At 38.1% G+C, this 15,272-nt stretch overlaps 1 protein-coding gene across 2 annotated transcripts in view; it reads left to right on the top strand.

Annotated features, from left to right (window-relative positions):
• The window catches only part of ITGA9 (integrin subunit alpha 9), a 226,264-nt gene extending 211,196 nt beyond the window's left edge, over positions 1 to 15,068 (top strand). For both annotated transcript variants that reach the window (XM_082045318.1, XM_082045319.1), the window contains exon 28: positions 10,253 to 15,068. In XM_082045318.1, coding sequence (XP_081901444.1) covers positions 10,253 to 10,351 — 99 coding nt within the window. In that variant the 3' untranslated portion in view covers positions 10,352 to 15,068. The remainder of the gene's footprint in view (positions 1 to 10,252) is intronic.
• The last annotated feature ends 204 nt before the right edge of the window (positions 15,069 to 15,272 follow it).

The raw sequence follows: 15,272 nt of genomic DNA, 5'->3' as shown, positions 1-15,272 counted from the left end.
AGGTGGGTGTAACCTACACATTACCACAGCTGTATAGCTCCAAATGTAGGTTTTGGAGGTGGTGAACAAGAAACCTGTTGAAACTGAGTGGTGTTTCATATCTTTGATGAAAATTCCTGTGCCTATGCAGAGTTCACATGCTTCTTCCTTTCTCTACATATAATTCCAAGAATAAACCTTTATTTATTATGGTGATGCTTTAAAATTAAGAATCATAATTGATGTTAAGATAAACAAGGCAGTTGGCTCAAATTGCTGTGAGAGCACTTACCTGGGGCTAGTGATGGGAAGGGTGGAATTCACAGAGTACAAAGGTCTTCCCTGTGGAGATGTAGACAGATGCCCCGGCTGTCTCAGAACTTGTAAAGGGAAATACTTCTCCTTTTTCTTTCTTCTTGTTTTCTTCTCCACCATCTCTCCTCAGTTCAAAATTATATCAACAACAGTAGTTTCTCACACTTTCTTCCAAGTTCCTGCTAAGCTTTGTCCTCTCATTTTTCAGCTATTATCACTTATAAAACTATGATCCCTACATACAGGAGCTACGTAGCCCATACCTGTCCTGTTTGTCCATCAAAATTGCAAATACTGTAACTTCAGTTGTGTTCTCTGAAATTCCTCCTTTTGTAGTCCTCAAATCATTGCATTCTTGAGAGGTTTTTTTCTGATAAGCTTTGCACTTTGTTACTTTTGTTACCCATTTATCTAGTTGCTTCAAATAAGTTGTTACTTGCTGTCTCTTATGTAGGCTTCTCAGGGATACTACTTGACACAGATTCTAGACTCAGTAGGCCTAGAACTGGGCTTTGAGAACAGTATTATCCTGTTATAAATAATAAAAACGCAGTCAGGTGATAATTTGCTTCTGTGATTCAAAACCAAACCCGTATTATCTCCCAAGTATGGGTGGATCTTCATTATGTATAGCACCTAGGAAACGTTGAGCAAAAAGGTCGGTAGATATGCTTGGTCGTATAATGTCATTTTCACCAGGCAGAAGGTAGCTGGACCATTTGAAGTCTGTTTCTGTTCATAAAGAACAGACAAAACTGTGTTTTATTACATTTCCTTTTCTTGGACCAATGTGAGTATCTCAAACTGTTTGTTTACCCTTGGCTTCCCCAGACAGAAAGGGTTTGTATTCAGGCAACAGGGGTTCAAATGTTGGGTTTTCTACACTAGATTATTTAAGTGATTTGCTGTGCTTTTTAAATTCTGTCTAGATGTTAGAGGACGATTGTGTTTGAACATCTTTTATTTGTCCTTACACAAGCGGACAGTTAATGCTGCTGTTGTAGCCAAAGCACTGCCTTCCCCAGTGAGTTTGCTGGCTACCATGTAATATTGTTCACCAGCCTCAAGGGGAAGGTTGGCAGCATTTCAGTGGTGGTGTGTGTCCAGTACTTGTGAAATGCCTTTGTTATCTTCCCGGATAAAATGAGCTACGTGAATGTACAACAATAACGTTGTAGCTGAGTGTTCTCTCTGGTCTCAGTGTCCTCCAAACAGGATCTGTGTCTGCCAGGCACTTTGAGAAAATCACAGCCATTGCAGCTATGTTGCTCCATGTGAACAAATGGGACCCACTGGCAAGAGAGAGGTCGGGTCGTGATTCAGATTTTCTTTCTGAAAAGAAGACAGACAGCATTTTCAGGAGCCCAAACCAGAAAAAGAATATGTGTGTAGACTGAAAAATTGCAAATAAGTACCTAAGTTTCCAAGGTTCCCAACTGCTGGAACACAACGTGTATTTGTTGGAAGTTGTTACCATCCCTCAGACCCAAATGCCAAGAACAGAGAAAATGTGACTTGCATAGTCTGAATTCTTTCTTTAAGCTTGGTGTCATAGTGGGAAATTCTGTGTTATGACTTTAACCAGCCATAGCCATTTCCTACTAGTTCAGCTAAACCCATGAAAGTAATTTATTCTGATAATTATGGACACAGCACAACTTCCATGCAAATATTTTTGGCAGGTCAAATGTATCAAAATGCAATTGTAAAGCTACTTTTTATTAATTCCAGAAATAGTCTTTAATGTTTAGTCTCTGGTTTTCATACAAAGTCAGAAATATTTCAGTAGTTTTTCTTTTTTCTTTAGGGAGGAAATGAAAAATATAGATTGAGATATGTCTTAAATTAATTGCACTTGCAGGAATAATATATCTAATTATTGTCCTATTCCCTGCTGAGATTTAAGAAATCAGTATATAGTAATTTGTCCAGACATATCTGCAGTAGACATTGTTTTCTTTCTAATCTTTGAGACTGATAGTCAGAGATGAACTTTGGATGATGGCTGTGTTCGTTCTATGACTTTTTAAGAAATGCACTACTTAGTAAAATTTTGCAATAGGAAAAGATCTTTAAACTATTTGAAAGTGTTTATAAGTTTTAATGTTGGCGAAGTATACTGGTAACATCTGCTGTGCAAGTTACTGTACACAGTTACCATCCTGCAAGAAGTTCATGCTTTCATTAAACTCAAGTTACCAGAACTCAGCACTGAAAGATCTTTAAAAGTCCATTAACTGGAGTTATCTTCATTTCTGAAGTACTGCAAGTGCAAAGTCCTTAACAAAATATGTTATGTATGTACAGAAGAAACAAACGCTAGGTGAATTAGTCTGTCAGAGGCAAACTAAATCTTATCTACAAGGTAAAGATAATTCAGGGGTAAGACATGAGAACCATGAGCTTTATTCACTGCATTAGCAAGTAGGTCCATTGAAGCCAACTGAACAACTCCTGGGAGAAAAGTTAAACCAGGAGTGGTTAGAGGAACAAATTATTGATGACTGGTCTTCATGTTTATACTGAGGTGACACTCCAGCATCAGTGACAACAGCAAGGCATGATATATTAAAGAAGCTAAAGTAGTAAATTAAATTGTCGGTACTGGTGTCCATCTCTGTGTGCAATTATGTCTTTCCCACATCTAAATGTATATTTTCTGTGTGTGCTGCTAGCCTGAATTGTGTATCGACTTTAAGGTACTTTAGTCACTGTTTTTGAAAAATTTGGCCTTTGAGATAGACATAAAGCATTTCATTAAATTAATAGTTTATTTACTGACCACTTGAGCTAAGTTTATAAATTTACTGTTCTTGGGGGGAAAAAAAAAGGCACTTAAAGTTTTTCTTCTTATTTCAACATTACATAGTAACAGCCTGATAAAATGTGTGTTTAAAAATGATATTTGTTTTACTATTACAGCATGTGCAATAAATTTCCTTTTAAAATCTATGCACTACACATCTTCATCCTAGTTACCAACAGTAACATCTTAAGTCACTTAAATGCAATTTTGTGTACGTTGCTAGTTCTTTTCTGCCATAGCAATGTCTATCTGTTGCAATACATTGGGATCAGATACTCAGGCAAGGCGTGAAATTGTTCCGTAGTAGCCAAACAAAGTTTTTGTAGAGGAGAACTTTTCTGTCAGTAAGCTGCTGAACTTCTCTTTGCCTCAGTTCCCCAGCTGCATAAGTATATATAGCATTGTGTATATACACAAAGTATACGTTTTATGTGCATACATACACACATCCACCCCAGGCATTTGTTGAACGGTGATGTTTGAAGCATATGTGTTTATTTTCTTGTACGAGTTTCATTGAGCAAGTGAGGATCTATGTTACAGGAAAGTTAAGGGATTTGCCTCTCAGATGTCATTGGAAGACTGAATAATGAAAGTCAGGCCACTGGAGTCCTTAGCCATATTATCATCCTTCCTCCTAAATATATATTTTCTCCTTTAACTACAGGCAGGACACGTGGCTGCTTTCCAAACATGGCTTTTCCTCACAGGGGGCCCAGGTGGTGGCAGTTTGCCAGTCCTCTATGGAAAAAAATGATACACAATATCTGTTTGTGACCCTTCTGTACTGTGGCAAGGGCCCTTTAATTGGGAGGAAGGAAACGGTGCATCCTCTTAGAGCTGGTGGCTTGCCAAAATTATCCAGGGCCACATGAACCCAAGTGCAAAGTATTTTTTCCTGCCTTCTCGGCAGTAGTGAAGTGCGATGCACTTAATAATCAGTGATCGATCTCAGCATGGGGAAAAACTTGGTGCTTCCCATCTCAGCAGCACTGCTTTGCAGAGATTGGAGGTGTGGCTGCTTAGCCAGCTGATGGCATCTTGATTGGGGTGAGGTTCCTGGCCCCACTTTGAACCATGTTTAGCTGCCTATTTTTTTATTTGTGGTGCTGTTTATGAGAAGGGGAAGTGGCCAAGGGCATATACTCAAAAAAGGTGACGAGAAGATTACTGAAGGGCCACAAGATGAACGGCTTGGGACCTCTGCCTAGATTAAAGAGATGTGGCTGTGAAAGATTCAGGATCTGAGTGCTGTTCATCAGATATAGCTGGACAGTGCTTAGCAGTAGATGAAAATGCTATATAATAGAGGAAATACAGCTTCTGATTAAGGTACTGAACCCAAAGTATCTTGTCAAAGCCTAGTTCTATGGGAGATTTTTTCAGTGGTTCTTAAATTTAATTTTATTTCTTAGTTACGCTTATGTCAGTACTCACTTCTCTCTCTTTTCTCTTTAATTGTTCGTTTGTACTGTAACCTCCACTAGAAGATGTTTATCAGCAGAGCCATACTGATAAAAATCAACACTTTGTGTGTGCAGTGTAGTACCTCAGTATACATGAGAAAATTAAAAATTGTACAAAAAGTTGCAAAAGTCTCTTATATCGTTCTGATTTCTGTTTGAACATTGTCGTTCACAAACCTAGATTAGTAGCTCAGCTATATTCTCAGAACACTAGTGCGAATCAGGACGTAATGATTTATTTTTACAGTGGTCGGCAACTGTTCTTATCAATTTTTTCTTCTTTCTTAATAGATTATGTAAATGGAGAAAATACTTAAGAAAATACAAAAATTAACCATTCTTCTACAATCCACATTTCAAACTATTTTATTTCATTGAGAGAGTAAGCCCCACTGGACATTGTAAGAGTGCTCTAGACATTTACTCAACAGTGACTGTAGCAAAGGCAGTGATATAGCTTGCCCTCTGATCAGCCTTGTTTTTTCCCAACTGCAGATTAAATTTTATTTTGCAGTATCGTCACTCTTCAAACATGCTTGTCATTGGCACCCTAGAGAGATAGCCACAGGACGGTTCTGCAGGAAACGTTGGCTAAATGTTTATACTTTCAGAGTTTAGAAAAATAGAAAATCTAGTAATTCAGTGATCAGCCTTTGGATGTGCAGAAAATAGCAACGGGGAAAAAAAGGCAATAATTTATTGTCATGTTAATTCAACACTTTGAAATCACTTCGAAGTTTTCAGTTTGTGTGAGTGCTTGAAGAATGCAATTTGATGCGACTGTTGTTAGATACGACTTATCTGTGGTTTTTAAGGGATTTAAACCTGGCATGACAGCTAAAGGGAGTTATGTGTGCTTTTGAGAGAGACTTTAAATGCTTAAGATTGAGTAGAGGACTTGACAGTGCTGTTACATGGCAATAAATAACTTCACAAAAACAGGTGTAATTCCCCTGCTGACAAGTAACACAGATTTTCTATTGCTTTATTGTTCTGTTTTGCCAGAGACATGCTTTCTGCTCAGCATTTACTGTAGATGGCAGTAAGGTTATGCTAGAAAAGGGTACATGGGCTGGAATAACTAAATTAAAGGATGTGTGTAAAACCTATGGATGGTTTCAGGTTTTGAATCTAAGCCACCTATTTATAGCAGCTCTAATACTTACTTGAAGCACCTCCAGAAAGGACTGGTTATTGTTTGTCAGTTCTGGTAAAGACCAGGCCAGCTTTTTCTTTCCATTTTGTTTGAATCTCCATGAATTTGTTTGGATTTGTTTAAAAGCAAGCAGATATCTTTGCAGTGTATCACAGCAGATGTGAAACATGACAGTTTGTGGATTTACAGACAACCTTTCTTCTTTCCCTGGCCTGGGAAGTGAATCCATTGTGAGTGACACTACTAGCCCCAGGATTTCAGGTCTACCCGTATATTCCCAAAGTCTTCAATGGCCCTCTTCCTCCTCTGTGTTTGTACACTGAAGAAACAAAGTAGGACATGGTGCCCTTGGTGTAGCAGTTGCCCTCTGGTGAGGTCTGCCAGGGTTAAGAGAAAGCATGCTGCATGCTGAGCAGTGTCCCGCTCCCAAGACCTTTCTTTCAGCTGCACTGACCCGAAAGGCACATAACTCAATAGGGCCTCCTCTGCCTTCCCAAATAATTTCCACCCAACTCTGAAATGCTGACTGTAATTCGCTTTTCTCATTTCCTGCCTTGTCTTTGGTGGCCGATGACTCTTCTTCTACTGTAACCCTTCAGCTTCCCATGATACTCTTGCCTTGTCTCCTCTAAATATGTTCAATAGCTCTTATTCTCGTGAGTGCCTTCCCCAGGCAGAGATTTACTCATCAAAATATTGTCTTCAGTCCTTTCCTTGGATGTGGTGGTGTGAACTCACAGATTGCATGATGGTGTCATGACTCTAGACTTAAGTATTCCTTTTCCGTATATGTACATCTGTATGTGTACACACATACACACTTGTCTGTATATATGGAAAACAAAGTCTGGGAGAATTGAACAACATTAGAGACTCGTTCCCTATGAAATGTGGGTTGGAGACAATTGGCACGCTGTAGATACCCATTCCACAAATGAGATCACAGCGGTACTCCTGTTAAAGCTGAGGATCTCTCCTCCTCTCCCTGCTTCAAACCCAGGACTGAGTCTCAGCAGTGCGGTCCTCACTGTGTTCTCTGACTTCTCTTAAGGGCTTTGCATTAGACACAGAAAAGAGATCTTCTGCTGTCACTTCTGCCCCAGTGACAAAAAAGCCCGTGTATACTCAGCCCCATATTGCATCAGTTCTCCTGCTTTGGTCCAAGAGTCCTTCTCCTTGCTACCCCTGTATCTCCTCACTGGAATGTAAATTCCCTTGTTCTCTTCAGCTTGCCACAGGCACTTAAAAGCCCTCAACATATGGATAAATATTGCTGTCATTTTTAGTGAAATCAGTTTATTGTAAGGAGATGTATACGTGGGTTGTGTGGGCTCTTGTGAAACAACGGCTATGTTGTGATTTCTTCGTGGCCATTACAAAAAAAAATCCCTTTCTGGTGGTGACAGGGACTCTCACATTAAGTGGAAATATGTGGTGTTAACACTAAGGAACAGTATCCCATAACAAAGTATATCCTTGCCTTTCAGGAAATATATCTAATTTCTGACCACTGATTTAAACATTGTAAAACCAAAAATCCTTAAAGTCCAGATTCTCTTTTTGCTTGCACTTAAGTCCTCTACATAATTTTAGATTATCCAGATTATTTACAGCAAGTAAACATATATAGCTTTATAGTGGAGTCACCTCTAGATGTAGGATTTCATGCTTCATTAATATTTAAGGTCTTCAGCTCACTTTTTTTACCCGACTAGAAAGTTGTACAGAAGCATTCTGTATCCAGTAACAAAACAGTAAAATACCAAAACTATCATAACGAACTTTTAAAAATAATTCCTGAAGCAGATGTTCACAAACAGACAATTTTTATTAAAATAACAGTGGGAAGGAGTTTGCTTTTGTTTGTTTGGCCCTCGAGGAAATTAAAAAGCCTTTCTATTATTTTGATTGTAACTTCAAGAGAGGATTTTATTGAACCAAGGATATGGTTGCATGAAGGATGGAAACCTTAAGGGTTTAAAACCTGTTTTTAAAAGCTACAGCTTGAACTTCTCTTGTTAATCTTAGGAAATAAAGTTCTGTGGCAATTTTATTTTCTAATGTGCAGACCATGTAGGTCTGTTATAAAACTCGATAATACAAAAATGGCCCCCACTTCTTCAATATATCTGCTCCCTGAGCATATGTAAGGAGTATCTGCAGATTCCTGTGACGAAGATAAGTACCGAAGATTAATCCTACGGGGGCAGAACAACAAAGTAGTAGGTTCTTACACTTCCCCCCCCCCCCCGCCATTATCAATAAAATAATTCACCTCCGGGTTAGATCATGAAAATCTATAGAAACATTTGTTATTGGCTTCAAGTCTTCATTGAGCCAAAGTATGTTGGCATCAACGGTGAAATTTCACTGGGATTTTTATTATGGTGCTATCTTGAGGATGTCTTCTCAAAATACATCCTTTGCATTGGTATAGCTTGTAGGTACAAGTAGAAAACTTAGTAGCAATGATATTTTTCTACTAAAGAACGAACTTGATCTGACTTCTAGAGCAAGTTTGAAGAACAGGGAACCAGATAAGTAGTTCTTTAATTCTCTTTTTCTGAATCCTTGCATACACTATTCTGAAAGGTGCTGGGAAGCAAGGGAGACATGGCCCTCGAGAATTCAACAGTGTCCCTTTTGTGAGGTGTTTTTTTCAGAACAGAACTGCCATTGTCCATGCATTTGCCTGTATTGAGCAGCATATAAAGCTTTGCTTATGATAGATGGGAGACTGTGTCCATAGTCTATGCACAAGACTATGAACAAACTACTTCTAAGGCCTCCCTAAGGTCGTGGGCCTCTCTAAGGTCGTGGGCCTCCCTAAGGTCGTGGGACCTCTGTAAAATTGCCATCGTAGGTATTTGTGTGAATTTGTAGATATTTGTGCCTATTGTGTATTTACAAAGTGTTTCCAGATGTGCATGTAACGTACATCAATGCACTCAGCAGTTTCTAGATCAATAGCATGCCCCAGGGCTGTGGTCCACAGATATCCAAAAAAGGGTCTTGTTACACCATGCTGCAGCTCCTCTATCCTTTGCACAGAAGCCAAGCAGCAAAGGTAAGGGGTGACAGAGGATGGTGTGTGTCTGGTCTCATGTTGCCATGAATTCAGGGTGTAGTTGGGGCACGGGCAAGGACCTGGGCTTTAGGAAGCACTGCTGGAGGAGCACCCTCAGTAGTTTGAACAAGCTGCCTTTCAGACTCCTGTGAGTACTTGAAGAAAATTAAACTTGCTAAAGAACTGAAATTAAAACACCCAACTTAACAGAAACTTAGTAGTGACAAAACAGCACAAAATATTCCTACGTATAGCCAGTTTGGGAATAAAGGATGGTAATAACTGGTTGATAAAGGAAGAATAAAGCCTCGTGTTTTACTCAGCAGGAGTAAGAAACCAGGTTTAGAATGGTAGGAGTTACATAAATGTTTAATTATGATGAACAAAATGTTGATACAGTGGTCTCAATAGTGCACTGCTAAGTTTGAGAAGTTATTCTTGAATGCTTACCAAAGTCTGTTATTAAAAGCATTTTTGTTTATTTGAAAGACTTAAAAAAACAGAGATACAAGAGCTTTTTATCCAAACTGAAATGAAAACCACTTGCTTATCTTTAAGAGTTTAGGAAACAAGATATGCAAAAGTGATTATCAGCCCTGCAGCAGCCTGAAAGCTTGTAGAGGAGTTATTGTTGATGCTCTGTGTTTTGTAGGATGAGGCTTGTATTTTGCCTTCTGAGCTGCAAATATCAATGGGACAAGGGAAGTCATTTAGGTAAAAGAAGAGTCTAGAGCTCTCAGTTTCCTCCAAAGCATCTTAATGTAAATGATCCTTAAATAGAAAATTTGAGACCTGAACTTAGAGTGATTACTGGCAGGAAGAGAAGTACCTGTGGTTGTACAGCAGTGGGCTGATACTTCTGGAGACAGATACGCCGAAGTGGCAGCAGAGCTCTTCACAATGGTGGTTGGGCACCTGCGATAGACAATAGCCCATGCTGGCTTTTCTAGAAGAGGGTTTCTTACAAAAAAGGCTGATAGTTGGAATTTGGGTGCTGGGAAGTGGGTGTACTGTATCCCTCCAGTCTTGTTTGGTGCAGTTGTAGACACAGTTCATAAAACTTCAGTATCATTTACTCAGGACCCAAGTGTTAGCCTGGCTTTACGTTCAGATCTAAATGTTGCATTAGTCTTTATTTCAAACCAATAAATCTGTATCTGCCTCTTCTGGTCTTTGTCAATTAGAAATACTTTATGCATATTTTTTTTAAAAACGTGTTTCATTGAGAGAACTCTTCCCTCAGAGTTGTTCATCTATAAGGTGCAGAGTACTCATGAAGATTTGGGACCCGTTCTGATCTCATTCATAGTGATGTAAATGAGGTGCTATGATGCCAGGTTAGCACTAGGAGGTATTAGATATTAACACCTGTACTACTTTTTTCTGGACACTGTTTTCTGACAAAGTAAGTTTTGATTTAATGATGCTGTTACTTACCGCTGTCATCTCTTCTTGATTTGCAGATGGGCTTCTTCCGCCGGAAGTACAAAGAAATTATTGAGGCCGAAAAGAGCAGAAAGGAGAATGAAGATAGTTGGGACTGGGTCCAGAAAAATCAGTGAACTGCCCGCCAAAACAAAAGCCCAGTCATGTGACACGCGCTCGCTAGCCTATAGGTCCTGCTCTCTTATCTTCCATATGTGGAAGAAGGAATCTTCTCCAGATTTTTCGGAGACCCCGTCGATGCTGTGTCTTTATCACTCCAACAAACTAGGGAACATATCCTGAGGCAACCACTGCAGCCATGTCGGGTGACTGGAGCGAGTTACACTTCATTTAAGAGCTGAACTTTGAATTTTGGTAACCAAGCTGCAGTGCAGAGCAATATTTATGAATCCAACTATGTGGTATACCCTCAGGGGAAGACTTACCTAAAAATATTTTTTATAAATATAAGCTTTTTATATTATGTCTTTATATTTGTATCAATGTTTTATAGTTTCTATTGAATAGCTATATAGTTCACTCAAGCACTGATATCTGGCTAAATCCATGGAAATACATATATGTATATATAATTCCTATTGTACTTTTAAACTTCAATGCAAGAGAGAAAAGAGAGATTTGCAGATAAAAGTAGCTGAAATCCTATATGCTTAATTCACAAGGCTTGGTAATGTTGTATATAGACAATTTAACGGCAAGAAGCCAAAGTCTTTTCATTATCTCTTTTTTAAAAAAAATGAATTTGATGTTTGATTTATAAACTAAAGAACCTAAAGTATTACACAGATGTGATGTTCTGTATATGAGTCTATCCTTTACTGGCCTGAATAGGAGAGAATGAAAATGCTTCCTCAGTGGCATTGTAGCAAGACTTGTAGCTTGATTTGCTCGCTGAAGGAAGCATCACAGAATCTTTTCCTTTGGGAAGTTCTCTCTTGCAGTCTCTAGTGCTTCAATAATGATCTAGGACTGTACAGTTGAGATACCAGAAGGATATAATTGCCCAACGACTATGGCATTGACAAATTCCTTGGAATTAAGAAAAAAAAATGAAATGGAACCATATTAGTATTAATGTTAGTATTAAGAAGGATGGTTTTTAAGCTACTGTTAATGATTGTGATCTGTTGCTATCAAAGCAAGTGATAAATTTTTACAAGCTATGAGCATTAGGCCTGCCTTGTGAGTTTTATACACGAGTCGTGAGTTTGTTCATGTGATAATTTTAAGAGAGATAAGAGGATGCAAGGGTAAAATGTTTGGATCTTTGGATCTTAGATTCTCTGTCTGGTTGTTGCTAGTACTGAATGTCATCCTTCCTCAAGCATTAAGAAGGAAGTTTAGTCAAGGTGCAAACGTTATTGGATCTCAGATTGACACTTTGTTCACTGGTAATTCCTTAGCAAATAATGTTTTGAATTAGAAAAAAACTTAGTTGTAATCAATTCAACCATGTTTCTTCAAAAAGCTTTTGGATTTCCGAATGAAAATAGTGGCACTCTGTAAGACTTGGGTTTAGATTCCACTTGTACTTTGCACCTTGTGTAAATAAGAAGTAAATATCACGGTGGTATAAAATCCATGTAAGGGAAAGAAGAGTTGAGCTCTGTTGTAGAAGGTGAAGGAGAAACAGGAATGAATTCTTGCAGGATGTCTCCTTGCATAAAGGTAAGGTAAAAGAACTGTGGAAACTTGAATGCAGAGAACATGCAAGAAATCTACTTGAGAATAGGCCTTATCCTTTCTCTTCCTTGCCAAATTCATTATAGCTTCAAATTTTTAAAATTAACCATGACCATATTCCTGTTTGCTCCCCCCACCACCACTCCCCAGCATTAAGTGCCTGCTGTTACTACAGTATTGATCAATATTTATTAACTATCTGCACCCATTAGATGGAAGATGTTTTTTAAGTGAATGAAGTATATTGATTCATCGTTTGACAGGAAAAGCTATAATATTAGTTTGTTCAGTTATCTTTTTTAAAACAGTCATTAGTGATTTAACAGGCTTCATATAGCAGATGATTGTTGAAGCCAGAATCTGAAAAAAACTGCTGAGGCAAAATCCTGTTACGTAGGACTGTTGATTTTTCATCAGAGTGCAAAAAACAAAAGGCTGATGGCCTTGGACTGCACTGTTGTCTTAGAGGCTATTGAATAAATTATAGTATGATATTTCTGACATCAGTTAGTTTTGCTAGTATTTAAACCTAATGTATCTATATTTGCTGTTGTTGAGAAATACCTAAGGCTGGCAGAACTTGGACTGATTCACAACTGTAAATTGAATAAGAAATTGCTTAAAATTCTTACTGAAAAGAAGTCAATTTATGTAGCTGTAAAAATTTTCAGTATCTGCCCTGTCTAAAGCTGAACCAAACTGTAAATTTGCTGGAAAAATAATTCAGGGGACAAGTGAAATTATTTGTGAATTTAGCCGAATTTGAAATTTTCTGTTTAAAAAAAAAAGGGAGGAAATTCCCTTTGAATAGCTGAAATGCTTTCTTTCCACTTTTTAAACAAAGATTTACCTTCAGATCTGCCAATAGTGATTAGGTATTCCACTGAAACATCTTTTTAAATTTTATGAGGAAAATAGTTAAGAAAGGCAAAATATCCATTTAGCATTTTGTATTTTGTTGGACATTTTTTTGGTTTTGGCTCAAGGCAAAAATTCTTTTTTCTTATTTGGTTAAAGTAAATAATAATTTAAAAAAAAAGTAAAACGTATTTGATGGAGCCCACACTGGACTTTTTTGATATCTGACTTGAATTGTCTACTATTGATCTGCCACAACTTGTTGCGCAGTGAAAGATCTGTTTGTTGGCCAGATTAGTGACATATTCTTGAAATAACCCATAAATTCTTAGTATCATCACTGTTAGGTACTCAATAGTTCTGTTGTCATAGATGCTTTCTTTTTATATGTATACTCCTCAGATTTTTTTTACATGGTTCCAGTTAAGATAGTAAGATTTGACAAGAAAATGTACCAGTACTTAGTAATAAAATCCTGTAGATGCACCTTTCCACTTCTTAAAAAGCAACCAAACAAGCCAAACAAAAGATCCCACTCGTATTAGTTGGTTGCCATCAGTTTCTAACCCCAAAATCTTATGAAAACCTAGTATACATCAAGAATGTGTAGAAAATAGCTGAGCTGTTTTGCTGTATGGTGTTTGGGTTTGTTTGTTTGTTTTTAAGAAATTTAATAAATGTATCAAAACCTGGAGACATGGTTACTTTGGAAATTGCTTCTAGGACTCTGGAAGTTGCCACCTGTCAGCTGCATGTTAGTTCCTTTGTGAAGGAAATGCTGCTTGCACAGCAGAGCTTGGGGGAGTCATTGTACTGGTTTTCTCCAGCTAATCCATTTTGGGACAAAGTCATCAATTGTCTTGGAGAATTTTGTTGAAAGGTTTGCTGAACTGGCATTGGTTTGGGTTTTTTTATTCAGCAAGCTCAGTTCACACAGGCTCTGAGCTCTGCAGGTGGAAGTGGGGCTGTAACATTTTCAAATACATCATCTGACACCTCAGAGATCTTTTAAACCCTGACGCTTGCAATGTGCAGGGTGTCTTCCTATGGATAGTACCCTTGTTGGTTTTGGGGTAGGAAGAAAACAATCTCAGAAAAATAAGACCAGGAAGAAAGGCGGGGGGGGGGGCGAGGAACAATTAAGGAAAAATTCATTTAATGCAGAGCCCATGCTGTTGCAAACCCATTTAATTTCCATCTTGAATTCAAGAAGATTACAGTCATTTCAGAGTTTTGGTAGCCCACAGCTCAGGGATGAATTTCACTTCCCAAGAGCCACCTTTCACAGTATATTTTGTGACCATTTCATTTGAAAACCAAGAGTCTGCTTCTGGAGATTAATTTCCATGAGTTCACCCCAAGCAACAGCAGGGCTAGTGTACTCTGAGGCTGTCACTAATATGCTCTGGTAATTGGCCATTGTAACTACCAAAAATACAAGCTATGTTTTTCTAAATAACAGTTTTCAATTCATTCAATTACAATAAAGTCAGTAAACCGGACAAAATACTGGAGCAACCTCTGAATTGAAGTCACCTCACATTTCACTTGGATTATCTGAGAGAAAAACGGTGCTCTATGTGAACCCCAAGCCTGTAGACCACCTAAGTAATCCTTTCATCTCTAAGTGGCAAAGCCTTTTGCGCTGGTGAGCACTCCGGTGAGGACAGCCCTCTCTGTCTTGATACACGAATGGGAAAGACCCTACATACAAGTCAGTGATGTGCAGGTAACTTAGCTTGCTGAAGGCAACAGTTGTGTAAAGATTGTGTTTGGTAATATTTAGCATCGACTTTCTTTAATGTCTTCTGTTTATGGGCACATTTTGGAGTCTTGCACAGGTTTCAAGCGTAGTATCCATGTGGCATGGGAATATATGATGTTGTTTCACTAGTAGGATTAAGGGAGTCATGGAACTTATTTCTACCTTTGTCCAAGTTCATCCGCTTGCTAGGGTTTCTTGGATATAAATGAAAGTAGGATTTGGTTCATTTAGTGTACGTTGATTAAACTGGCATGAAGACTATAATTGCTTTTGAGCATGGTTTGCATATGCAGTAGGGTACTCACACCGTTGTCACTCCTTTTTCTTACTATGTCACTCCTTATGTATTGTAAAAGTGTATGTTTCTTTTTTGTGAACTTGTGGTTGGAAGAATGTGTTCACTCTTATTGAAGTCACCTGTATTTAGAAGCTCGTGTTCACCTGTATTCTAATTCACTTGCACTGTTTTGGAAATGTCAGGTTTACAAAAATACAACTTTTTGGAATAAAAAGTGGCTGCAAAATTATCCTAATAATATCATTTTGTCACTTATTGTCGTTGTCTGGCTCAAGTATTTTTGCGTTAATAAGGTGAGACATTTTCTCATGCATATTTGAATTAAATGGTATGTGCATGTGTTTATCTTTGTATAGATGATGGACATATTTTATCCTAATTCTATGACACATATAAAATCAAAATATTTGGAGATTAAAAGTATAACTAGCTT

This window comes from Streptopelia decaocto, assembly GCF_964273445.1.
Source record: "Streptopelia decaocto genome assembly, chromosome: 2".
NCBI lineage: Eukaryota > Metazoa > Chordata > Aves > Columbiformes > Columbidae > Streptopelia > Streptopelia decaocto.
This window is presented reverse-complemented; position numbering and strand designations above follow the sequence as displayed.